Below are 27,561 nucleotides of genomic sequence, written 5' to 3'. Positions count from 1 at the left end.
ATTGATCATTGGAGAAGCCATATCCCAAACATCTCGTAGTCGTTTAAAAAAGTGTTTGGATATCTGATGAAACACGCTTTCTCGTGATTGATATATTACTTCTCAGACTCATTAATAATTCATGAAGAGAAAACAAAGGAAATAACTACTGTGAAGGAGGTTTGGAAATGTGATCTTAATTATCATAAAATTTTGTGAACTTTTGCTTCGAAATTCTCCAAGAATTATCAATAGTTTGAGAAGCCATATCAGACACTCGAAGTTGGTTAAAAAAACTCGGCTGTGCCTTGTTTTTGCAACCTACTTCTCGGTGTTTGGAAATTGGAGGAAACACTCTTCCTCGTGTTTGATATAAATTATTACTCAAAAACATTCTGTTTTTTCCCTGACTGTGGAAACCCTGCTAAGCATACTGAGGGGTAGAATGTTTAAGTTGCAGGTTTAACCCTAAATAAACTCTGATAGTGATCATCATCTAAATTCCCCTTACTTAACATCCCTAGTTGATTAAACATACAGTTCATGAGAATAAAAGAAATGATCAACAAAGATAAGTCAGTGTCTTGACATTTAACAAATTCTGACTCACAACTAGTACAGTACACAGTAGGAAATGTGTGGAGAATAGGGGGTAAATATCTTACCACACAATCAAAAGTATTGAACTGCGACTTGAAGTAGAGCTGCGGTCCGAGGCCATACAGCTTCATTATCATCTCACAGAAGAAAAATGAGATGAAAACAATCTCAGCAATGTCTGAAAAGAGAGAAAATTGAAAACCAATTATAGTCAAACCCTGTTATTGCCGACACCTTTGGGTAATATTAAGCGGGTTAATTTTAAGGAAAATGTATGGAGTGGGACCCAGAGCATGTTTCTCACCTTGAAATGTTGTCAGCCACTGAGGTTGGTTGTAATGCTGTAACGCTGTTATGAGAGTGTTAAGGAAGACACATACAAGCACTGTCCAGTAAAATGCTTGATGCTTGACCACTTGTCGGATGCGGATTTTCCATCTCTTGTTTCTTCTTGTAAATCTCTGCCAGAAGCTTTTTCTATTGAAAGCAAAAAATTAAAAATGCTTTCATTTATTATGAAAAATTTATAACCGCATGATTACGAAGCTTAGAGATTTCTCTCCTAAGGAGAGTTTAAAGACATCAATTTAAGGCAGTAGATTGATAAGTTTTTAATTACACAATCACCACAAAATCTAAATCTCAAAGCAGATGGGTTATCAGGTCTGTTGTAATGAATAGGTAGCAGAAAAAAAATTAAAATTGTGGAACTCTGACATACTCCATAAATGTCATATTAATTCTCTCTCTAAGAAAGAAGAGAAAGCCATTCTTCACTGATGCAGCAAATAGAAGGAACTACTGTCCTGTTTTGATCACTTCACTCACTCGCTCACTGACTGACTGATTGACTGACTGACTGACTGACTGACTCACTCACTCAATCAATCAATCAATCAACCAACCAACCAACCAACCAACCAACCCACCCACCCACCCACCCACCCACCAACCAACCAACCAACCAACCAACCAACCAATCAATCAATCAATCAATCAATCAATCAATTAATCAATCAATCAATCAATCAACCAATCAATCAATCAATCAATCAATCATCCGCCGCCGACCGGTTGGCTCAGTTGGGAGAGTACCAGACTACCGTGCGGGAGGTCGTGGGTTCAAACCCCGGCCGCACCAACACTCAGGGTCTTTAAATAACTGAGGAGAAAGTGCTGCCCATGTAATCATATCTGCAAATGGTTAGACTTTCTAGTCTTCTCGGATAAGGAGGATAAACTGTAGGCCCCGTCTCACAACCCTTGTTTGTAAATAACTCTGTGGGACGTTAAAGAACCCACTCACTGTTCGCAAAGAGTAGGGGACATAGTTCAGTTGTGTTGTGGTCTGGTCTTTGTGTGTATACTCTCATGGTTGGGTGGGTAAATGCTTGGAGATATTAGCTGCATTAAGCTACTCTGTAAATCCGAGGGTAAATAAAGATATGATGATGATGATGATGATGATCCTTTAATCATACACGATTGGTACAAAAATCTCACTTTTTTCCTGTGTTCAGCCTATGTCTCCGTCCAGATTGTCCAGTAAGTACAACTGATGTCATGGCAACATCTCCGTCTTCCACTCGTTCAAGATTTCTTCTTCTCATAACATCCACATTCCTATCACCATCCTCCTCTTCCTCCTCCTCCAGCATAAGATCCTCTGTTGAGATTAATTAATTAAACAAAAAAATTCTTTTACTATTGAGAAAAGATTATCTTAAGGTTTCTAACTTGATTAAAGGGAAGAGGAACAGAAGGGTTTTTAAAGTAGAAGCAGGGATGGTACATTAGTAAGAATGCTCAAGACTCATCTCACACCACAATGCCCTAGTTTGAATCCCAAACCTGGCATAATTGTTGACAGATGTGGTTGTTCGGGTTATTAATTAATTCCACACTCTAAGAGTTTTTCACCAGGTTCTCAAGCTACCCTCCTTCCTCAAAAACCAACATTTGTAGATTCCACTCCAGCTTGTAAAACAAATGACCTTGCATGGATACCTAATCAGCAACCCTCCCAACAGACTCGGGTATATTTTTGGCTAAACCTTACCTGCTTTACTAATCCAATCTATATAACCATGAAGATGCCTCTCCATTTTTTGCGTTCTTCTTACTTTAAGGAATGCTCGGCGGTTTTCTACTCTTTCTCTCTCTTTTGCAAATTCACTGCACAATAAAAACATGAATTAAAACAAGTCAGCAGTCTTTGATATGATGGTCTGACAGAAACTGCCATCTAACCTTAGTAAATGTTTAAATATATATTTCCATGGCTACTTTAGTGCAGTCATGTAGGTACACTTCGGCCCTGTCCACACTCATGCATTTTCAGAAGTGTCAGTTTCCATCCGCCGAAAATAAAGCAAAATACCGGTACTTTTGTCCACACCGTCTAGCACTTTTGTATCGTTTTCACCTGCCCACGCCAAAGCATTTGAAAATCAGATGAAAACGCCTGGGTAAATAACACGCAAGTTGTGTATGTTAAGGACAGTGACTCCTCATACAGAGATATTTTTGTGTGGTTTACATGTATGACTATGTGGGAAAAGCAGATCTTAGCAAGGCCATTGAACTCTAGAAAGAAAATTTGGGATAACCATACATTTTCAGAGGTAATTTTAAAAGTGACAATAAAAATGCGGGGGGGAACAGCCCCAATTTATTTTTTTCTAGCCATTATTAAGATCTTTGTTTCCCACATGGTCACAAACCATGCAAAATTAATATAACTTTGAGTTAGTACAATGTAGGCTTCGTCCTTATTAGAGATTAGAGTTTCCCGGACCATCCCAAGAGGCACAGAACATATACACAGTTAGTAGCAAAAGGAGACACTGTCCTTTAACCGTTTAAGCCCTAACAGTGATCAACATCGAATTTCTCTTTATAATTATATCAATGCTTGTTCAACCCCTGAGGTCATGAGAATTAAGGATATGATCACTCAAGGTGGATTTTCTTGAATTTTTAATAACTTCTCCCCAAAACTTTTATAAGAAAAGAATGGGGACAAGATAGCAGAACTTGTTCTTTGATATTAGAGGTTAAAGGGGTTAAATAAAATGCTACAATATAGACATAGCTAATTACATGAAAAGAAAAGACCTTGAGGGGATGAAGGTTCATAGAATCTTAGATGCAGGATGGTTCAGTAATCAAGTAAACTGAATTTTTAGCAAGGTCTTAAAGGCCAGGGCCCAGTTGTTCAAAACTCCATTTAACTAATCCTGGGTTAACGTGAACTTTGTATGGGTATATTTACTAATCCGTAAGGATTAGTCCAAACGATTTGTGTCCCTTAGTTTTGCCTCAGACTTTTCTTTACCATTAGCTTAAAATGAGCCTTTAAAATCTTTTTTTTTTAAGACTGAGATGAAAACCTCGGTTAACTTTTAATCGTGGATTAGCGTTAATCGGCTTTTGAACAACCTGGCCCAGGGTGCTAAAGAAAAGTAAGACAGAACACTGATTACTCACCCACTAAGAACACCAAGAACCAAGTTGAGCATAAAAAATGATCCTATTATAACAAGGGAATAATAATATATCCAAAATGCGTAACCATGGGTGTCATAGGCATCAAATGTCTGAAAAGGAAAAACAAGCCCAATTAGTTAAAGCAGCAAAATTTTTAGGTTTATCACAATACTACACACTGCAACAGTTTAGTAAACAGCTTACTCATGTTGCCATTAGATAATTAAGTGTTAAAAATAAATATGATTTCAATAGAAATAAGGTAGTTTTCTATGGTCTATACTTTTATAGATATTAATAAAATGGTTTCATAAAATGTTCAAAACTCAAGTGGAACCATGAGCCACAAGCGAGTGGTTTCACTACAGATCATAGAAAACTGCTGTCGATTTGTTTTTTTACAAAAATACAGAAAAAGTAGGAGCGAAAATTGGCTTTATTTTTTGTTGAGAAAGTACATGCAATACATTTACGATGTCTTTTTTATTGTCAGCTCATAGGAATCTTGGTAGTTATTGTAAAAATCCTGTACACAGATTTTATATTTTCTGATCAGTTTGTTGCGCATGCGAACAAAAATAAACTGCTAGGTCTTAGCTAGTGCAAATGCCAAGGTGCACTTTTGGGGGTTAAGGGAGAACAGGAAAAAATGGCCCGCAGACTTCTTTTAGCAACTGAATTCCTTCTTTATCCAAAAATGATAATTCTCATTTTGCCAAAAACGAAATTGAAGGGGTGCTCGGAATAGGCCCTATCACTGTAAATGACTTTTGATGTAAGGTCAAATAATTCGCCTTTTATTTGGCAAGTGCGAATACTAGGCAATTTGGAACTGAGTCCTGAGAATCTAGCAATTTATTGATCAGAAGTCACTTAAGGCTTTTTTTCCAGCCATCCCTTTAATTACTGTGTTAACATTGTCAGAAGCTCATCAGGATCATATCATACAATTTACAGAGCACAATGCCACCACTTAGTGGGATACCAACAGCCGTTGTAATAATTTACACGTATAAACAACAACAAAAATGCAAGCCAACATAACAGGGCCGGTAACTTAATTGAAGATAGCCGGCTACTTGGAAAATTGAAAATGACATTTTTTTTCCTTACCTGATTCACACTCATTGCTGCACTTTGTGTTATTGAGTGCTTCCTCAACCATTCTCAAACTCATTAATGATTCATCAAGGGGAAACAAAGAAAATCACTACTGTGACCGTGGTTTGGATAATTATGTGTTCCTAACTACCATTAAATTTTGCCAATTTTAGCCTTGAATTTCTCCAAGAATTATTGATCATTTGAGAAGCCATATCAAACAGTCAAAAGTGTGTATCATCAGATATCCAAACACCTCAAAGTCATTTATAAAAACTCGGCTGCGCCTCGTTTTTACAACCTACTTCTCAGAGTTTGGATATCTGATGAAACATGCTTTCTCATGTTTGATACGGTATTTAAAAAATAAAGACTGTTTTCTGTTTCTTAAGGACAGCATGTGAAGCAGTATTGAGTAACGGACAGTTACCTTTAATTTATTTTTCTGATATGAAAATATGGAAATGAAAAAGCTTACCCAGTACATTATGTCTGTCCAGCCTTCATTGGTTATTACTTGGAATACAGTCAACATTCCAGCAAATATATTGTCAAATGAGGTTATTCCATCGTTGGGTCCATCCCAGAACTCCATACATTTCTGACCTTGACTTGTGTCACAAGGCGTTCCCTTGCCTTTGTCATCACAGATTTGTGGGTCGTCTGGGTTTATTATCATCCATTCACCTACAGAACACATGACCATATTTAAGGGCAGTGCCTACTATTGTTACAATGCATCTCCAGATACTTGCGTTTCCTATGGGTGGTACCTTGATACAGGGATATTTTTGCGTGGTAAAAACTATGCGGAGAAAGCATAGTTGCGAGGTGTTTTAGCAAGTGCTTTTGGTATCCAAAAAGAAAATCAGAGATAACCATGCATTTTTCAGAGATAACAAAGCTTCAATTTGAAAAAAAAAACACCTTACATTGCTTTGTATTTTACATTTTTTAGTTCTAAAAAATGGGTGGTTACCCCCAATTTTCTTTTTGGATTTCGGTAGCCCTTGCTAAGATCTGCTTTTTCCACATAGTCATAAACCATACAAAAATACTTTTTTATTAGTAGGCACTGTCCAGGAAAGGGGGAAAAATGCAGGGCGGCTTTAATACTACTGTTCTGTCTCTTTCACAGTTGGTTTTAAAACAAACCACACATTATTCTGCAAGAAGAACATTATTTTCACTATGTATGTACTCCCTAAGAAATAGATAATGGGGAGAGGGTTACTCCTTCAAAATTTTGAGGGGCTAATGCCAGTTCCTTTTCTCAGGACAAAAAGCATTGTCAGCTTGAAAGATCTCAAACACCAGGGCTACGCAAAAAAGGTCATTTTAATGATACAGTATATAAAAATGGCAGCTCTCATTTGACTTTACACTTGTCACACTTGTCTGGCAGTTCCTCAGAGTTCATAATTGATCTGTAGCTTCACTTTCTAAAACTTGCCAATATGACCATCATCCCCTTTTTCTCTCTGTTCCACCTCCTGTTTACCCCAGCACTTGGGAACACCCAGCAATCATGTGAAAAACATGGATTTTGTTTGTTTTCAACCAAAAGGGCGATACATATAGAAATATTGAGTACCCAAACAGGAAGCAGTGAGGCCACCCAAATATTCAGTTTTTACTAAGTATGAGGTGTAAAAACATTGCTTGTTTTGTAATCTATCTTGGGTCTGTGACCACAATTGTCATTTCACTCTGATAAACTGACCCTAAATTTCAAAACCATAGAGATGGTAAGACGAGCAAAAAGGAATGTCCTTAATAATAAGCTTTATTCCCCTTCTTAAAATAAATATACCATGGATTTACTTATAGTTAGACTTAAATTAAAAATATACATTCAATCATAAACAAAGGAGCCTTGCGACCTGCGCCATAAAAGAGTTTACATGTCTTTGGGTTCTAAACCTTGATATTCCTACTGCGCCTGGTACCAATCCAATCCTTACATTTGTAGAAAAACATACCAGCATATTTTTTGCCCAAAATGGTAGTATTGGCCTACTGTTTGGACCTTACTCAGTGGAGTTTAGAACTCACCTGTCACATTCTTGTGGCATACATAGTGGAACTTTCCAACCAGAAATTCTAATCCTATGATTGCATAAATTATAATTACAAATCCTACGAGTAAACAAATCTGAAGAAGTGGCACCATGGCACACATGATTGACTTCATAACTACTTGAAGGCCTGCAAAGAGAAACAGACAAACATTTATAAGTTTCATTTAATGCACAAATTAACATGTCTATGCTGTGGTTTAAATTTTGTTTTGGTTTAAAATTTTTCAAACCAGTTTAATTTTTATTTCGTTTGTGCAGTATTCATTACCTAAATCTGAGACAAAAGGAAATAAAAATCAAATTGCATTGGTTTGAAAATTTTTTAACCCAAAAAACTTTTGAACCACAACATGTATAAAGTTTTTATATGATCAAATGCGCAATACAATACAAAATTGATACCTAAAAGTCATTGTACAAAAAACAAACAAAATGAATTAAACTTTGTCACAACAATGTTAAAAACAGTGTCTACATAAGCTTACACAACATGTAAGCTTTAAAGTTTGATACAAAACCTACGACTATTAACCCAAACATTGTTTAAACTTGTAAAACACTAATATAGACTAAATAAACAAACTGTTTTGTTGACGATGACATAATGTAACGTTTTCCTTGTCGAAACATTAAAGATTGATTAAACCTTTCCCCTTTTAAGAATTTATAGAATCGTTTTATGGCCGCCATTTTGAATTACTCTACAACGAATTACCGCTGTGCGTTAATAATGTGGTCTCAATTTCTCCCCAGGAAACCCATTCTTTTCGCCCCAGGGTCTCTCTCAGTTCTGATTCTTTGAATTCCGTCACATTTGTTAGTCTTGCGAAGGGTGAGGGGCTTTCAAAAATGTTCAGCCAATGTGGCCAGTTAAACTGCAGAGTTTAAGGCAGTAGTAGTTCATAGCCCAGGATGACTTACTTCGAATCAAAAACAGAGAGCAGGAATGAAGAAAATGGCTGAAAAGCGGTGGACGAAATGAGTTTCGGTGAGTTCAAAGCTCAAACGCGCTGCTCATATTTCAGTTTCGCTTGTTTACACAAGTGTATGGATAGATTCTCCTATTTGGTCATAATAGCTCTGTTAAAAACGTCTTGGTTTGTAAGTTCCTCACTCCAATTGTGTGTTTATGTGTAAAACTACCGGTTTCTATAAACCGTTTATTTAATTGTGGACACTCTATCACGCTTGTTGAACACAAACAATAACCCACTCAAAATTTTGTCTTTCGACTGGACAGAATATTAAATGTGGATACAACAACTGCAAAATGAACAACACTTCGAACATGTCTCAGATTACTTTGGAGTAAGGATGTTGTTGACTGAATTTAGAAATGTTTGCGGATGTTTTTGTGTAGGATTTGATCTCTTGCAAACAAGATTTGAGTAACTGCCATACAAATATCTATTGTGAGCATGACATCCATCAGAAATGGGAAAGGCGGCTACTTGTGGATTCCAAATGTCACATTGATGCATCTGTCATTGTTAGCCACAATGCAAACAGAGGAAAGAGGCAAATGTTAGTCCACTGAGATTTGTTGTTGAAATGCTCCACTGCACTCTGCAGGGCATTTGTGGATGGTCATTAATAGTCGCTAAAAGTATTTTGAAAATTTGTCAGAAAGTTCACTGAAACAGTCGGAGTTGACAGGTAAATCGGAAATGGTTGTGTGAACTCTTAAAATGCAAACCCTTGAAAATATTTCTCATGCGGTCTTTTAAAACTATTTCAAGCCAGATATTTTCAAAAAGGTTGTCATTCCAGCCAACAAAACTAAACTTGCTCTATTATCAGGGAAATGGCCAGTTTATAGCAGAATGTGAAATCGCCAGTGACTTTACATCTCTTCCCCTTGGGTAAAGGTCATATTTTTTAATCAATGAGTTGCCATCAGTCAAATTGCTTCGTGCACAAGTGTATAATTTTTGAATGCACAAGTGGGTGATACTATTTTAGTTTTTTTTAGTAGTGATTGTGTTGTAAGGGCAGTGTGAAAATCATGTGATAAGCCACCTCCACACATCACATTGAAACAATATTGCAGAAAAACGTTGCTAGAAAAGTTGACATTGGCTGTACATATTTATGCGACTTTAATTGTACCATGAAGGACAATGTGGTCTGTAGTTTCTTGCTCAAGGAAACAACTCAAAGAAACCAAACTCAAACCACCAATCTTCGCAGGGAAAATCATTGTAAACCCTTGGCTTGATAGAACAGACAACAGAAGAGTGTAATTTCACTTACTGGGAATGCCTGATACCAGCTTGAGTGGCCTGAGCACTCTTGCAGCCCTGAGGGCCTTCAGACTTCCAGCATTGAAAACATTGAGTTCTGGCAGACTCAAAAGGCTGAAATGTAAAGGAACAAAACATTAACTACTCAGCAAAAGAATTTTGATGGTACTATAAGTTTCACTGTAAGTTCAGTTGGTCAGTACACTGGACACTTTTGGTGCTGTTTTATCTGACTTGTCCCCAGTCATCCCTCATGGTCCCCTTCATTGTGTTGCTGTTCTAGTTTCCTCTCAACCGCACGATATCATAAGAGACGACTGGGACGAGTCAGAAAAGAACCATTTTGTTTACATGAAATTGCTCTTGGAGCACTAGTCCAAGGAAGAACTAACTATAATCCATTTTTAGTGATTTCACTAAAATACACAGGAAGAACTTGAAAAAATTGGTCAATTTTTTCAAGTTACAATCCATTTCCATCCTAGCCATCCGCAGCCAAACATAACTAGTTTCTGTGCACTGATAGGGTAATTGTTAATAAAAATGAACCATTATTTTAAAGATTCCATCAATTCAACTGTGGTTTTGGGCCATTCGAAGTAACACTAAAATAGGTGACACTGCCCCTTTAAGAATGGGGGCTCCCTTTGTTTGTGTACATAGTTCATTCTGGGTGTCATGGGATGGTCTCAGAGACTTGTGGACAGTGCCTTGTAATACAAAGACATTTTTATGCAGTTTATGGCTATCTAGGAAAGCCAGATCTTGGCAAGGACTGTTGGAATCCAAATAGAAAACTCGGAGAAACCATTCATTTTTCAGAAGAAATCAAAGAGGTACTGTCACAGAGATTTTGCTGTATGTTGTGCAAAACTGCTCAAATATTTGAGAAAGAACCTTTTCTCTAACTTGAGATTACTCTTAAAAAATCAGGATGAAAACTATAAGGGATTTTTACATTAAACGATTTCTCTGTAATACACAGGAAGAACTTGAAAAAATTGGCCAATTCTTCCAAGTTGCAATCCATTTCCAAATGTAGACATCAGCTGCCAAAGATAATTAATACTTTCTGTCATAATTGATTTTCCTTTTTCCGTAGGTCCCAAACAACTGTTGCACAACTGGCAATGATCCTGTTCTCGGATAGAGTCATCACAAAGAATGTGGTAAGTTAGTGCTCATGACAGATGTGTAATCTCACTGATATGACCACTGTTGGGTTATGGAAAGTTCATTGTCAAGGAATTCTCAGATCGACAAGGTTTTTGATAAGAAAATGGCTGCAAACGGTTGTGTTTGGGCTGAAAGAAATTGGCCATAACAGTGAGGGATTCTACATGACTGTATTACTGGTGTGGTTATACAGTCAGTCTATGTCATGCATGACCAGTATTTCCAAGAATGAAATGAACATTCAAATTCCTTTCTGTAATGTCCAACACTTGAATGGAATCTTGAGGATTTCTCTGGTAATCTTTCTGAAAAAGACACGTTAACTGAAAAAAAAAAAATACTTTGGAAACAATTGTTATTTTTGAAATGCTCGAGGCTGTAACGTAAAGAAAAATTCATAGCTTTTTACTGTCTCGCTGGCAATGTTGAATTTCAAAACTCTGTTTAAATTTCAAAAATACGGGTCACGATCACGCGTTACCTAGATTGATTGTACACCCTTGAAGTTCCAATAGTGACCAACATGTAATGTCTCATTACAATATCACTAGTTGGTCAAACACACAGCTCATGAGAATTTAGGAAATGATCATCAGCAGGGATGTAACTAAGAAAAACCTCAGCAGGCTCATTTGTAAACCCAGCCAACTTTTTTGGGCTGCGTTCTGTTGAATTTCAACCAGTGATAAGATCTCTTTCAGAAGGTGAAATTCACCGGTAGGCGGTTCTTAGCGACATCCCTGCATCAAACATAACATTTATCTCGGTGTTTAAACAAATTCTCCCAACATGTATCAAGAAAAGTGTGTCACGGAAACATCGAAGAGAAGGTGGATGTTGATATATTGGGGTGTAAAAGGCAAAGATGGTGAAAAGTATTAAAAATCATTATAATGCTGAAGGATCACTCTCTTAAATAATTGCTAAATCCTTTTTGTTTGGAGAAATGGCTAAATTAAGGTGAAATTACGTGACTTTGCTAGCTTGATATTCAAAATAGATAAGTGCCTCTAAACCCTAAGGAACATGGAAGCTAGAAAACCTTTCACACAGTTTTACAGTCAACAGGCAATAATACTTTAATTATGGGTTTTTTTTTCTCATTCATGCAGTCTATACAAATTTACGCAAGTTTTCAGAAATCTAAGACATGCAACTTTATGAAGCTTTTCTGACTGTGTAGCTCATAGTAACACCTTACAACAAGGCACTTTTCAAAGCACAGTTTTGTTCATTCTTCCCAGAAATTGTAGAAAAAGGAATTCACTTTCCCTTGTGTGGGTGGTAAAATATATATGTAAAACATTCTTTACTGAAGCCGCAGTTAGCAATCTGTTTGTCACGAGTAATTCGTTCACTTTTATTTCTTCGTACTTTTTATCAATGTTTTCACCCCACAGTACACAAATAATAATTTTTTACATAGTTTAAATTTCTTGCACATCATTTTGTTTGCTTTCTAAGGTCAGTGATCTAGGTATGGTGATTTTGGTCTTTTACAACAAATATATATCATTCTAGAATCCACCCAATCAGTTTTTTTTTTTCAGTTAATACCCAACCGGCCAAAAGCCATTCTTTACATGTACATCATCCTTTCTGAGATGTCATATCTGTAATGTCTAATTACAGTTTTCAATTAAAAATTTCACAATTGCCAAGGTTGCTAAAGGGCAGGTATTTTGTTATCTTTTAAAGTAATTGTCTAATGTTTATGAGAAATATTGCCACTGCATTGTTAACCTAAGCTGTTTGTTGCCATAACGACTTGAGCTTTGGACAAGTGGTCTTCTTTAAAAGTTTGCTTTTTATTTCTGGTATTGTGGGTTGTTTTGCAATGTTTGCACATTAATGGTTTGCAACCTCTTCAATGACGAAGCTGCTGCTAGTTGGGTAGAGCTCGCGTTGAAATTGCCTAATTTGGACATATTTTTGATCAACTGTATGCATATTGACTCTGCATTTATCAGAAAATTGTCACTGGCTTTTACAGTAATATACAAGCAAACTAACAAAATAATATTTATCAAATATATTTTTGTCCATAGGATCGTATGTAAACACAAAAACCAGGCTTTCTGTTCATTGAACTGTGTACATGTTCCATTCAAGGATAAAATTGGAAATGACACAAAGCAACAAGAATGTTATGAGCTGGCCTAGTCAACCTTTCTTTTCTTTTTAATTTAGCAGGTGCCCACAATAAAAGTTTTATTACGAGAAATATCAAATTCACTTTACTGAAAGGTTACCATGAATAGATATTTGCATTGCAAACTTGTTTAAGCGAATCGCACTATATAACGCCGCCGATTTCGACACTTTCACGCGGGCAACTGTTTGTAAGTTGTAGAGTGTCTCAAGCCCGTGTAAACACTGGAAATTGTCTACTTAAGCATTGATTCGCCGATAAAGAAAAAAGAAAAAAATTTGGCTGCGAAACGAAGTGAAGAACTTGTCAATCAACTGAATGATAAGAGTTTAAACCACTTGGCCGGTCGCTTCATTTACATTGCAGTATTCACAAAAGTAATTGCAACCTTTTAGCTTGTAAGAACGAACTTAGTGTTAAAGTAGCATCGTTTGTTCCTTTTGTTTCTATGTTTTTGTTTCAACCTCGATTCCTCAGCGAGGAAATTCAAACGGAGGGGGAAAATCGAAAGAAAACGCTCTCCGTTTTGCAAAGGTCTTAGTGATGTGATGTGACAGATTTACATCAAAATCGTTTTTGTAATGTAAATTCACAACTAGTATTCACTTTTTATCGTGTTCTTAGTGTAATGAGAAGAGGTGATGCTCGCACTTGGTTTAAGTGAATGGTGGCGAATTGCAAAGAAACAAAACTCGCTGTTTAGCGATAAAATGACAACTATTTTGTGTCACTATAGGTGATTTTCGACAGGTGTAGCACCGGCCAAAAACCATGGAACTGGCGAACTCCCTGTAGCTTTTAATTATTTATTAGCCGTTTTGTCAACAATTGGTTTTAGAACAAGAGAAATACAAAACTTGAAGTATTTGGCCGCCGAGACCGGCCATATCACACACTTCTTGGCTTCTCGAGTGAGTCTTGGTTTCACCTTCATGCTTCAACTCCTGCTTTAAACGACCGAATAGATAAAACGAAGCAGTGCTACGCATTCGTTCCTTAGCAATGAGACATTGGTCAAAGTGTTAATGTTACGCATAGTTTTAATGTATCTTCCCACTCGCTTTATTCGCTTGCCGAGTTTCCCAAAACTAGCGGGGTTGGTTTCTACATGAACACCATTTTGAACTTGTCTGATTGTCGGAAACACGTCTTTGTCACCATAGATACTACAACTACGCGAGGAATTTTTACTAGGCAAAATATAATTTTGGTGACTTATGTTTAGTGCGAAGGCAAAGGAATTATTACATTGTTTATGGTACACAATGGCAAAATGGTGGTACCTGCCAAAACGAAATTCCCGGGAAATACGCAATTCGCGGGAACGATCTTCGGCTGTTTTAGGACAACTTGTTTTACTGTGTAGAGCAGCTTTTATCGCTGGTTCTTATTTGACTTTTATTTCTAGTCGCGTGCGGGGCTGGCGATTGCATTTGAGTGATATTGCTGTTTAATTGAGGGTTGGCCTTATGCCCCAGCTTGTTCTTAAATCGCTTAAAACATCTACGTAGTGTTTTCGACGTGATTAAGGCCGTCGTTTTCAAATTCAAGCAAATAGACGGCCCATGAGGCCGGTGCTGCTTCTCGTTTTGACTTTTTAAACATCATGGCTATTTTTATTTACTCTAGCGATCTAGCGACGTTAAATAATTTAAACGAGGGAAAAGTTTTGGCGTGGAGGAATTGTGCGTTGTGGAATGCTTGGTTTAGCTCGCTTCTTTTGAAGGCGAACTCAAAGTGGAGAGCGTTTCTGTCGAGGATAATAGCGCAATTAGTAATTAAAGAAACTAATGTTTTGTTCTCTTTAGCGTAGCTTAGGACCATCCGAAGAGAATCGCGTGAAGAATTAAATGTCGAAATTCGTCACCCGCAACGAGCGCCCGAGCGGCGAAACGATAATCAGCTAATGGCAGTAGAATTTGCTCATCCACGAGCTGTCTTACTCGACCAGTCGGCTTACAATCGGATGTAAGAAGAGTACAAGTTACTTGTAACGGGGATTATGCTACGATCTCGTACAAAGCCGACGGCCGGGCTATGCGTGACTAGGTTTTGTCTCGGTTGAGCGAGTTTGCCTCGGTAAAATTTCGAGTATTGTTGAGTTGCGTTAAGTCGATCGAACACGCAGCCAGCCGTTGTTTCTGTATCGGCTAGGATGACGTAAAAAGCTATATGAACCGTAAAATACGCTCAATATCTCTATGTCTAGCATGTTTGGTTGTCATGTTTATGGATCGTGTAATTGCGCGGAGCTTTTGAGTCGTCAAGTACGTTTCCTTCCGCGCCGTGTTCGTTACCGCGCGGTGTACATTTCAAGCTTTTTAGACGTTCGGTGGAACTCGATCGATTCTCGCGTCCCAACGAACGTCCGGACTGAGCATAACACAATGCCCCCTCACAGCATTTTCTAAAGGGGAAAATTCCACGCGCAATGCTTGTTTAAATATTGAAATTTACGAGTGAAAATTACAACGACATACATGGTTCAATAAAGAGTTCTGTCATAACGTTGCATACACACACATGCTGTATACATACATACATACCCAGTTACAACCACGACGAAATCCAACACGTTCCATCCGTTTCTGAGGTACGAGTCTGCGTGCAGCACAAATCCAAGGGCTATAACCTTTAAAACGGCTTCTAGGCAGAATATCGCTAACAAATATACTTCGGCACTTTCCTAGGAAATAGAAATAACAAAGCAAGTGGATGAATGATTGATTTCCTTCCACGAAACAGTCACAACTTCACAACTACCTTTTTGCAGTAGCGCGTCCGGACGCAAAAAACAGTAGCCAATTTTTTTTACTTACTAGTTTTATATCGAGATCTGACTTGTCATCATTCGGCAGAGGAGTATTAGCGGCCAGTAAGATGCAATTGACAAAGATAGTCAATAAAATGAAATATTCAAAAGGCTTGTCTTCAGTTAAGGAATATATAGTACGAACACAAATTTTCCGAATAAGTCAGAAAATAAAATAATAAAAGAACTCACAGGATCTAGCCACAAACACACTACAAATTGACCAGAGAATTTTAGCTTAGACTTGACAAACACTAGACACTAACACAGCACCAACACGCACGCTCAACTTCAGCTATAGACGACAACAAATTCAGACAACGCCAAGGCTGAGAAAACATTTTCTACCAAGGCGCTCCGGCCGGCTGAAAGGATACTTTAGATTGGATGATCGTCCGGCATATTTTTCGAATAATATTGTCCTTTGAGAAGATGAAGAGCGAGCGGTCCGCACAGACAATCTTTGGCGATTCTGCGCCAGCTTGCATCGAAGACTTGCGTGAAATATTATTCGAGTTGTTCGTACGCGTCTTGTAATAGTCCTCTGAAGGAACAGAAGACGGTCTCCGATTATCCGCCATTTCTCTTGATTTGAGATGTTTTCAAGCCTCATTCAGCCGTAATGTCGCGCTACAGCTGACACGGGTCGCGCGTTTTTACACGCGAAAGTTCGTTCCCAGCCATAGAATTAACCGCCTTGAAGCGATTCCAATCATATAGATTTTGGGCTTCCTTCTTGCCTTGACACCGTATGCTAATTACAAGCCGAGTCTATAATCAAGTGGCCTATCAAATGAGACCGACACTGGCGGGTCACGTGATGCTACCGACTGGTACTGCTTTGGGCGTGAATGTAAAATGAGACAATAAGTGCTCCTTGCGAATTTCCCCCCTTCACCTGCTGCTGCACTGGCGAGCTTTGCCAACTTCCAGTCTTTTGGAGCAGCAGTGGCGAGAAAAGTCCATTGTTTTGGTTTTATGGTCGGTTAAGCGAGGCCTCGAAGTGATAATCTTGTATATTGATTGAGAAGTCCGCCTTGGCTCGCGAGCGGCCAGCTCCCATAAACGATTCCCGCATCGTTTCTTGGTGGGCGGAATCCTGATACAAAAAATTCCGCACGCGTGTTTTTCCGCTTTGCGGCCTTTGCAATTTGCTAGTGTCATTGCGAAATATGCTGTCAGTCTCTTATCTTTGTATTTTTTTTTTTCAAAAAAATGAATAATCCTTACACTCCGAATACCAGGGGTGTTTAATAATCATACGAAAATCATTTGCATTTCTCTAGCGCCGGTATCACTCTCAACCTTGCTTGTAAAAATTTCAAAATCGGATTTTATTCGGGTGCTGTTTGCAGTCTACTACCGTGTAAAACTCAAAATCCTTTGTAGTTTCAGCTTGAAATCTCTTTCGTTTCATTCTACTGAGTAGTTTTGTTCGCGGAGCAGCTGGATCTTTTCATCCATTCTCCTTTCGTTCCGTTTAATTGGCTGTTATGAAAATTTTGATGCTAGCTGTGGTAGCTTAGGAAGTACTAGCGTACGGGCTTTTCTACTTGTACAGGCTTAAAAAAACATCAACAAGTCGGCCGATTTTTAATTCATCCTCATTAGACTTCACAGAGCAGGTGACAAGCATAATTTCAACGCAAGCGCCAATTTTTCACAATGCCCAAGTTTATGATAATACTTATTTAGGCGCCACCAGAGTGAAAACATGCGGGAATTGAGGAAAAACATAGTTATGTTTTGTGAACGTCAAAAAATGCGTCGTTGTGTTGTTTCGTTCATCGAGATGTTTTCCTCGACTTAACAGAGTAAGCGTCTCTCGAAGTCTTACAATATTTATGCCGTCACAACGTGATAAGGCTTGGTTTGTTTTAATCGAGTTACTTTGAAACTCCTGGCGAAAGTTATGCGAAATTAGCAGACTTCGCTGACCGCGCACCTTTTTTTTTCGTCTAATACTTACGGCGCGCGATTTTTTTGTCTGGTTGGGAGGGAAGAAGAAAGTTTGATGTTAGGTTGTGTTTTAATTCATCTCGTTCTTGTCTTGTTTTAATTTAACCGATATAAATTATGAATATGCTTTTCGACAGCTGTTGGTTTGTCAACTTGCAAGCGAGATTTTTTTTAGTTTTCTTCACACGTTTACTTCCGAGCCGACGATGCGCAAGTCCATGGTAGATTGTGAGCCGGATATTGATTTTAAAGGCTTTTTTTCTTTTATTATTCAATCAAAACTCTGCACAATGCCCGTTTATCTGTGGACGATGTGAAAGAAAGGGAGTCATGTTTAACCGCTGGGCAAAACCAAAACAATGTCATCGGCTTGATTATTGAGTAAGAAACAACTTTGCCTTACGTTTCTCCTTACGCGAGTAGAATTCGATGAGTTTCTACTTAATCCGTTTGCACAAACTTTCGAAAATTTGAACTAATTACAAGTAATACGACGTAAATTTCTGCTTAACAACATTCGTTTGAATGGCCAAACTTTAGAACCAGGCGAGCGTTTCTTAAAGTTCCCGAACAGCTTTTGAGCCCGAAAGGTATTTTTTCTTATCCCTTTTGCACAGATTGCCGGTAATTTTTCGTACAAACTCAATGTGTTTCTTAATCTTGGGAAACTTAAAATGTGTTTGCTTTAAAAATTATCAAAATTGAATTTTATGTATGTAAAGCGGTTCAGTTTTCGGGTCCGATATCCTTCAAAGCGAAAGAGCTACAAACCTCCGAATTATAAATAGGCTAGACTTCATTTCGATGAATTCTCTTTTTTGTTTGTACTTTAACTCGTTTTTGACGCGCTATTGTTTTCACTACAGTTGAAATTGTGTTTTTCTTGTTTTTCTCGTTTGTATGCATTGAGCAATTGTTAATCCTTTAGTTTTTTCGATTCGCGTTCCTTTACGTCGATCATGTTGTAAATCGTCATCGATTCATCACTCAAAAACTTATGAATTTTTTAAAGTATTTTGAGTTGAAGAATTCCGGTTTTATCCTAGCTTCTACCTTCTTCAATTTTCCTTCATCTTCTGTTAGTGTGATGAGAAAATTTGCTAGCTTTTTTTTAAAATTTTATTATTGAGGTATAATTTCATTTCTATCCTTTGATCTGTTGGAATGTTTGGTACGGTACATTTTCATAACTGGGTTCTCCTACTTTCGTTCTGTGAAACTGCCACATTTCTTTTGAAATTTCGTGTATAAATTTGCATCTTTTACTTACGGACACGCAATTTTTCCCGGAGGTAACTCAGTTTAGACAACTAAAAATAAAAGATAAAAAACACTTCAACGCGATTATAAATGAACAAGTTACTTCAATCTTAATCTCTTTACTGTTAAGTTATTTTAATATACCTAGAAACCAGTGGGGGTGGGCAAGATGCGAAAAAATTTAGAAGGTGGAATATTTTAGCGCATGTTACGCTCAGGATTGCGAAATTAGGTTTTAGGTTTTATGAGGAAGCAGACCTTTGTGTTTTGGCTCTTTACAAGTAGTCGTATTCAAACAAATTGTGCTGTTTTTCTGAATTATGTGGCCGCGGTTTCCAGTCGATTTAATGTCAGTTTGTGGTCAGTGTGCTTCAATGAGGTCATTTGAATTTTTCTCTAATTAAAGAATTAATATCGTTAGGATATCGAGGAGCTGTTGATTGGATTTTTCCGATTTTTTTTCCCGTTTTCTCTGTGCTGATATCGATGCGTGGATCGGAAGAGAAACTTGGTGCAATACCGCGCACGCAATGTGTTGATATAATCAAATTTTTTCGTGATAGCAGGCGATTAACGACTGTCTCTCTCAATTTTACTTGAGAAGATTGGCGCCTCAGGGTGCCCAAATATCTTCCCTTTATCCCAGAGTCGTCACGTGACACTTCCCAACCAAATAATCACCGTGTTTACTTCCAGAGGGACCGCTCTTTTCGGTAAAAAAAAATCAAGTTTCATTAGAGATGCGGCTTTCTCGCCGTCACAAACATCACCCTCTTAAGTCAGTGCAAGTATAGCGAGGCCGTAGTTTCATGTCAGTCGTATCTGATAGAAATCAAGTAGCGATAACAGTCGAACGTGCACTCTTTTCAGCCTTTAGACCATTCACCTTGGTACTTGTTTGTGCCCTGTTTATGTTGATTTACTGCGATTTTGGCCAGTTTTTTCTGGAGGTTTATCTGTGATGTGGCTTACATGAAGCAGATCAATAGAGGTTCTGCGAAAACTCCCCATTTTCCTTTAGATAACTTTGTCAAGAGACAACAGGTTCTGCCGGCATTGTGTGAATTGCGGTTTTACTACGCAAGTACCAAACAAAATGTGATTCAGACGATGTACATGTACTTGTACCTCATCAGTCGTACCGCCCATGCACCGCAACTGAAACGAGACGCATGCGTCAGAATCGGCTAAAAGAATCCGGTGCCTTGATACTGATGAGGATTCCCTATTACACTTGTTTGTTAATAGGTTTTTGAAAACTGCTACAATGATTGCACGCGTATAAATAAAGGTCAATCAATCGATTTATTGATTGAGAGCATCAATCAAAATCATTATCGATAAGTCAATCAATCAATAAATCAATGACTGGCAGAATGAATGAATGAATGAATGAATGAATGAATCAATCAATCAATCAGTTAAACGATGAATTAATGATTGATCAACTGATGGATGCATCAATCAAAATTACTCTCATTCAATCAGTCAATCGTTCCACTTTATTTTTAAAAGAGAGGCATATTACAGTAACCATCTTTCATTCTCAAAGTCAAAGTTTGTTTCGACTTCGTTTATTATGATATTCAAGTTGAAACTGTTGAGAAATATCTTTCTGTCGTTCAGTTTAATGTGGTGTTTAAAGTGGTTTTAGCGTTTGCGTCTTCGGATTCAGTCCAGAGGTGTGACCATTACTCGTGAAAGTTGTTGACCGTTCCTTCTGGTGATGCTGTTTTTACACTGTACAAAGTGACTCTAGGGGAGCAGGGATGGTGCTGTGGTGAGAATACTCGCCTCCCACCAATGTGGCCTGGGTTCGATTCCCGGACTCGGCGTCATATGTAGGTTGAGTTTGTTGTTGGTTCTCGTTCTTGCTCCGAGAGGTTTTCCTCCTGGTAATTCGATCTGGAGAGTATCCTCAATTAGTGCTCTGTGCTAAATACACTGACACTTAAATCAAGTGATCTATTATTTTTTAGCATTTTAACTGTTGTAATTCAAATGATTTTGAAAGCTATTAAGCTTTCTTTGTTATTCTGTGTGGGGGTCTGATCTGGTCTGCACTGCGGATGAAAGATATATGTTTCATATATTTACATTTATTTATTCATCCTTCACGGGTATTGCACTCACAATATGACCAGCTCCCAGTTGGCTTGATAGCTCAGTTGGTAGAGCACTGCACCGGCATCGCAGAGGTCATGGGGTCGAATCCCGTTCAAGCCTGAATTTTTTTCAGGCTTCCTTTCCGCAGCTACTTAAGTTCCGTTACTTTTTTCTGTTTGATCTTTCATCCGCAGTTCAAAATGTATGTTTCATATATTTACATTTATTTGATCTCCAATAATGTTGATTGTGTTACACATCAGTATATGGGAACTATATTCACTCGGCTACATGGCTTCAGACAAAGTCCACAAGGGGAAACTGAATTCTAAGTGATGTTAAGGACGGGGGAGGGGGGTGAAATTTGTAACTTACTGTCATTCTGTCAGTTTTAGCGTGCGCTTGCCGTTCAGCATCAACCCATTGTGGTAAAACGTGAGAGGAACTTTTTTGAGGTTTTATGAGATATGGTGATTTAAATATACATTTTTCGTTCCCAACAATCTGTGAATAGTTCCCCTTTAACCCCAAAATTCTACCACCTGACGCACTCCGACTGAAAGATGACATGTGACGGTCCGGCAAGGAGTGATTTTTATTTTCAATTTTTTAACTAGCGTTGATTCAATAGAGTTTTAATGTCGACGGCGTGTGATTCGGCCGACGATTTAAGCAGATGTTTCATATATTCAAATTGATTTAAGCACGGCTCATCATTCACAAACACACCTATATCCGTCGGTTTGGCTTTGTTTTGTCCACCAGGCGTTGATTGTTTGGAGACACAGGTGGCGGCAGTATTATGTGTTTGTTTTGCGGAAAATTAATTGTCGTCTTAAGAATTTATTTTCTCTTTTGACTGCCGGCAATCAGTCAGTCTGATGCTAAAAGTTTTAATTTGGCGCCTTGCTTTGTTTTTTAGAAACACATTGAAATTAAAAACAATGCTTTCGACTCTTCAGAGCTCATTGGTTATGAATTTAAGTCCTCGCGCTGTTTGAGAGGAAAGAATCGCCTTTAATTTGAGTCATTTAACATCGTTTTTGCAAAATTCATCTCAGTCCCTTTCTCATTATTTTCTATATTCCGTTACTTTTTCCTTTTCTGGTGAAAAGTGGCGAATTTACTGGCGAAGTTCCATTTGTTTCTGTTTCGTGTTGCGATGATTATTGGAGATCCCATTTCATACTTTCTCAGGCTTTACTGAAGTCGTTTGCATTGATTAATAACCAGCTACGTCCGCTTTCTACTAGCCTTCCTCCCCCCGGGAGAGCTTGCTCGCAGGCTAGCTTTCTACGAAAAAAGGCTAAAACTGACATTTAAGTTCAACAGAGTGAGATATGGAACGTGTTATTTTTAGACGCGGCAGTCGATTAAAATTTTGGGGTCGCAGATTATTTGGAATTCGTTCGGAATTTAGAGCATCTCAGTTTGGACGCCCAGTGACAGAAGTAATTCGCATCTGCTTTCGTTTTGCAGCTTTTTGCTTTACTGCTGTCTGCTGTTGGTCAATAAACACTCCTTGTCTTCAACGAATTAGAAGTAAATGACATACCTTGATGCCTTTTTGTGCACTTTGCGCAGTATTACATTTAGCTGTTTCGAGTTCTGATTGGTTGTTGTGTAGTTTGCTTCCGTTGTGATTGGCCAATGTGGAGTGAATACGGTTTTAGTTCTCTGACTCCTCTGCCCTCGACCTCAAAGCGTTTTTCTTGGAATATTATTTGTTTCAAGAACATCAAATTTCTGCTGGGCGGTTGTTAGACAATAGTCGCTCGACAGAAACTCTTTGTTTAAATAGTTCTATCTACCATTAATTTGCCTCCATCAAAATTGATGATTCTTGCAAATCGTTCAGTGGTAAAAAAAAATAGTTAAATTTATAAATAGACAAAAGTTTAAATGAAAGGTGGTTTAAAAACGCCGTGATAATAAACGCAGTTAAAATGCAGTTTTAAACTTGAATTTTGCACAATCTAGATTTCATATAAAAGATCCAGAACTAGTGAGGTATGGGTCCTAAAAAACCTGTATGGAAACGCCGTACTATCACCTTTTGAAGACAACCTGATTGGCAAATTTGTGGCAACTGGGGCTTCGTGACTTTTGTCACCGGGTGCGCGCTTTTGGCAGGAAATTCTTATCGCGCGCTTTTTCTTCTTCCAGGTCGCCTCAGTAGTCAGGACCTTCACGTACAGTGGACGAATGACAACCGGCTGACAAGCGCAAATCCTGCATCTCAGCTGTCTCCTCTTTCACAAGCCTCGCTTCTGAGAGAGTCTCTTTCTTCACTCCACCCCTCTGAGTCTGTACCTCGGGGGAGGGGGTAAGAAAAACCCCGAAAGCGAGGTCGTCTGTATTTCGGTTCGCGCATTGGCTCAAGGAGAAGACCATTTTAAACTGTAGCCTTATTGTGTGAAGAAAATTAAAGGTACTAAAAGTTTGCGAATGTTTGGTGTTATCAACAGCGTTGATAAGGTAATCCGACCACTGTAAACGTTTCGAGCGTTAGCCCTTCGTTAGAGCGAATCAGGAAGTGTGGGTTGCATGTGGTTTATATCGTGAGGAGTGGAGGTACGCTATTGGTGGAAGCACGGCAATGTGGAAAACCAGGAAAACAAGAATAGATCAGTCGACAATCTCGTACCCAGAGTCCTCAGGCTCTTTGGCCAGCGGTTAGTTGCCCTGCTGACCAAAAAGCCTGAAGACTCTGGGCACGAGATAGATCAGTCGAATGAAAAGCGTTCGTTGATTCCGTGAGGATTAAGAGTGCCGATTTGGAAGATGAATTTTTGTTCGAAACGTTTGCGACTTTCTGTTTTACCATGATGTAGAGAAATGCCACAGACTGCTGTGTGTTTGTTATTTCTAAGAATTCGCGTTTGTTCGCCAGGCATTCAATTCCTTGTCCTTCTTTGTCACTGCCTGTAGAAACAGGGATTTAAGCTAATTAAACACTGCAAGTTTTCCTGGACAAATATATTTGCTCGTATATAGAGGATGAGGAAGTTTTTCGTAAGAAGTTGGGTTCCTCTTGTAAGCGAAAAAAGTGCTTGACAAATCTTCCGTAACAACAGCAGTATGAAATGTTTGTAAACAGAAGAAAAGTAGTTTTGGGCAGTAACCTTCATAAACTGAAATCCAATTTTATTCCTTGAACAAGGCAACAGTGAGCTTGTGGACTTTTATCTAAAACATGGCTAAATTGTAGTAGTTAGTCTGTCCATGGGTGACGATAAGAATTTGGATGCAAAGTTTACAAGTGACTCAGAAGCTTTCGCAACATAAAAATTATTGTCTTTCTCGGGTTGTAACGGCCTTTACTATATCGTTGTTTTCGCCACGGAATAATGGGCCCGAGAAAGAGAAGTAATTTGAATGTTTCTACAAGGTTCACAAAGCGGGGACCTCGGCAATTTCCTTCATTTTTCCCAGTTCATTTTACAACTGGCAAGTAATGGGTTAAAAGACAGACTTGACAAGGAAAAACTGACCTTGACATATTTTGGATATCAAAAAAGCAAATAACGGTTAGTCGAAACAAGTCAACAAGGACTTGCTCGTGTGTAATTAGCTTAAACCTGCAAATGACAAGCGGGAAAAAGATGTCGAGGTTGGCAGGGAGAATAACTCCCATCTAGCCTGTGCCAGTCTTTCCCAATTGGAAAAAAATGTTGAGGTTACCAAGGAGGATAACTTCCATCTAGCCTTTGCACAGGTTTTCCGAATCGTCCTCGTTACATTTAGCATTTTGCAGGGATCACGGCATTTCACCAAGGCCTATAAAATATTAAAGTGCGCACTACCGGCCGGGAAAATTGGGGGTGTTGATTTCCTAACTATCTGAACTACAGGTGATAACATTTCTTTTAACTGTGGGGGCACTGTGGGGGTAGTTTCTTTTTCCATGTTTCCATCGCACCGTAAAATGAATGTTAGGTGGCTGGTACCAGTTTTCAGCTTTTTGACAGTTTGTTACTTTGAAAGAATATAACAAAAAGAGAGACAAAGGTCATTGTAACACTTTTGTAGAGTTGAATTATATAATTTATAGTTGACCAAAAATAAATGTTTTCGTCGAAGTGTACCACGATGGCGGCCAACATTCTCTTCGTCCGCGTGACTCGCGGTGTCCTCGCTGATGAAGGCGGTGGATTAGGCAGGATGGCGACCGGTACTAGTGTCATATGATCAGTTAATAATAATAATAATAATAATAATAATAATAATAATAATAATAATAATAATAATAATAATAATAATAATAATAATAATAATAATAATAATAATGTTGTGTAAAGTTTGTGAAGGTCGTCGTAAGAGTGGCCGTTGAGCACAAAAAATACAAACAATAGAATGTGGCCAAGACGATCAAGCGAGATAATTTGTGGTAGTTTGTCGGTTCTCCATTTTATAAACATTTTGCGAGTCCTTGAAGCTCCGTCACGATCGATCGCAGTTTTGCCTTTCAAACTTAACATTGAACACCAGAAACAATTTGTCTTAAACATAAGGAATTAACTAAGGTCGCACTAGTAGATACAGTCCCGGATATACGCGAATTTCGTTTAAAACAGGACAAAAGTAACCTAGCACGAAAAAAGCCGCGCGCCGCCATGTTTTTTGTTTTGACTATTAGTCTCTCTTTATCGCGTGTCTTTCGCGCGTGACGCACGATAGTCAGACCTGCTTCCCGCGCGAGGAAACTGGTCCTAAAAGGGAAGTCGGTTATTTTGCGAGGGCGGTCAACATCGTGATTTAGCTACAATATCCTCTGGCTGTCCTTGGAAATTTGCCACGATTGCGAAACTTAAAATAGGATGACTATAAATAGACCTCAGTTCTAACTGGGTTGAATTAAAGTTACAAGATCTTGTGCCATCTCACGAGGAACAAAGCCTAACTGGTTTGAACGAAATGACCGTTACGAAGTAACTTTAATTCAACCCTGAACTCAACTGAGGTCTATCAGTCACCCAGTTTAAGTTTCGCAATCTTGGCAAATTTCCGTTTTTTCAACAGGTGTTCAAAATTTTATCTCATAGTCGACGAGGGTTTGTTATGACTTCCTCAGTGCCACCTGCTGGCCAAGAAATGTGATTATTGGTCGGAAAAGTTGCCAAATTGGAATGAATGAATGAATCAATCATTCAATCAATCTTTTTTATTAGTACTTTTTTTTTGTACTCACACAAAATGCAATGAACTGTATTTATCATTGTTCTGGATTCTGCAACTTTTTATCTCCTTTTTTTTTCCATGAACATAAGAACCGACCCCGTCGATGAAATATATTAAACTTTCTGGAAAAAATAACGAGACCCGCGTACGGACTTGCAAATCCCTTTTCCCTTCTCATCCCAACAAAAAGCCCGGGTTGGGGTGGGGGTTGGGGTGAGGGGAGGTGCGGATCATCCCCAGGGCTTTTCCTTTGTACCGACCTCGTCGATGAAATATATTAAACTTTCTGGAAAAAAATAACGAGACCCGCGTACGGACTTGCAAATCCCTTTTCCCTTCTCATCCCAACAAAAAGCCCGGGTTGAGGGTGGGGGTGGGGGTGAAGGGGGGGGTGCGGATCATCCCTAGGGCTTTTCCTTTGTACCGACCCCGTCGATGAAATATATTAAACTTTCTGGAAAAAAATAACGAGACCCGCGTACGGACTTGCAAATCCCTTTTCCCTTCTCATCCCAACAAAAAGCCCGGGTTGGGGGTGGGGGTGGGGGTGAGGAAGGTGGGGGGGGTGCGGATCACCCCCAGGGCTTTTCCTTTGTAAATTGGAACATGTTCAATTCAGGGCATGTTAATCTAGTCAGCGATTCGTGCAGCTTGTCTCACAACTAATATTGCGAGAGAAGTTGCAAGAAAAATTGCCCGGCGTAACGGCACCTTTACGGGTAGATATATCAAAACTGCCTGGTAGTTGTTTTTTGTGTAGCCTGATTCTGGCGGTACTTGATGGGTAGTGGGGGAGGGGGGGGGGGGGCGGGGAGAGAAAGACACAAAAAAGTTGTTTCATAACTACGATGGCCTTTTATCTGTTACATCTTTCATACTCTCTCCCCTGACCACCACCTCCCCTCCTCCGGTATTAATACATTCTATTGATTTCTGTGTGATATCAACCCTGTTCTTGATTTTTCCCGTGGTTTCAAGCCCGTTCTTGGTTTTAATTGAAGGTTTCAATCCCGTTGTTGATTTTCACCCCTGTTCTTAATTTCTCTTCGTGGTTTCACCCCTGTTCTTGATTATTCCCTGTAGTTTGTTCCCTGACCAATTAAACTAAACAAGCCATTTTAACCGTTTACAACCTTACACCCTCCCCCAATACAATGTTGAAGTCCACACGGGCTCATCATTGTTAGGGGGTGGAGGTTGGGGAACGGGGAGCTATCGTGCCCGCTCTCGTGTCTCTTTCTCGTACTAAACCCCCGTAAAGACCGTAATGCAAATGTGTCCCAACCCTTTTGAACTTGATTGTTGTTCTTCATTTTTTCCCCCGTGGTTTCAAGCCCCTTCTTCATTCACCCCCTGTTCTTGATTTTCCTCCGTGGTTTCAACCTTGTTGTTCATTTGTCGCTGTGTCTCAATCCCTGCTCT

The 27,561-nt window shown here is 38.8% G+C and overlaps 1 protein-coding gene and 1 long non-coding RNA gene across 6 annotated transcripts in view; one reads left to right on the top strand and one right to left on the bottom strand.

Moving 5' to 3' along the window:
• The window catches only part of LOC146464414 (voltage-dependent calcium channel type A subunit alpha-1-like), a 53,763-nt gene extending 37,042 nt beyond the window's left edge, over positions 1-16,721 (bottom strand). For 2 of the 5 annotated variants that reach the window (XM_085129880.1, XM_085129882.1), the window contains exons 1-11: positions 16,011-16,721; positions 15,641-15,745; positions 15,368-15,507; positions 9,504-9,607; positions 7,225-7,377; positions 5,648-5,856; positions 4,069-4,178; positions 2,639-2,754; positions 2,083-2,245; positions 884-1,056; positions 645-757 (exon numbers count right to left, since the gene is read on the bottom strand). In XM_085129880.1, coding sequence (XP_084986006.1) covers positions 645-757; positions 884-1,056; positions 2,083-2,245; positions 2,639-2,754; positions 4,069-4,178; positions 5,648-5,856; positions 7,225-7,377; positions 9,504-9,607; positions 15,368-15,507; positions 15,641-15,745; positions 16,011-16,214 — 1,590 coding nt within the window. In that variant the 5' untranslated portion in view covers positions 16,215-16,721. Of the gene's footprint in view, positions 1-644; positions 758-883; positions 1,057-2,082; positions 2,246-2,638; positions 2,755-4,068; positions 4,179-5,647; positions 5,857-7,224; positions 7,378-7,833; positions 7,943-9,503; positions 9,608-15,367; positions 15,508-15,640; positions 15,746-16,010 lie in introns of those variants that run through there. The other 3 variants (XM_085129881.1, XM_085129883.1, XM_085129884.1) reach the window with 2 other exon arrangements.
• LOC146464413 (uncharacterized) lies at positions 8,070-23,403 on the top strand. The gene is made up of 3 exons (XR_014868514.1): positions 8,070-8,238; positions 10,596-10,662; positions 23,125-23,403. It is a non-coding gene; the product is annotated as an uncharacterized LOC146464413 (long non-coding RNA).
• Positions 23,404-27,561: the final 4,158 nt, after the last annotated feature.

This window comes from Pavona decussata, unplaced genomic scaffold, assembly GCF_977016875.1.
Source record: "Pavona decussata unplaced genomic scaffold, jaPavDecu1.1 SCAFFOLD_164, whole genome shotgun sequence".
NCBI classification, from domain to species: domain Eukaryota; kingdom Metazoa; phylum Cnidaria; class Anthozoa; order Scleractinia; family Agariciidae; genus Pavona; species Pavona decussata.
The sequence above is the reverse complement of the archived record's forward strand: the minus strand, read 5'-3'. Positions and strand labels throughout refer to the sequence as shown.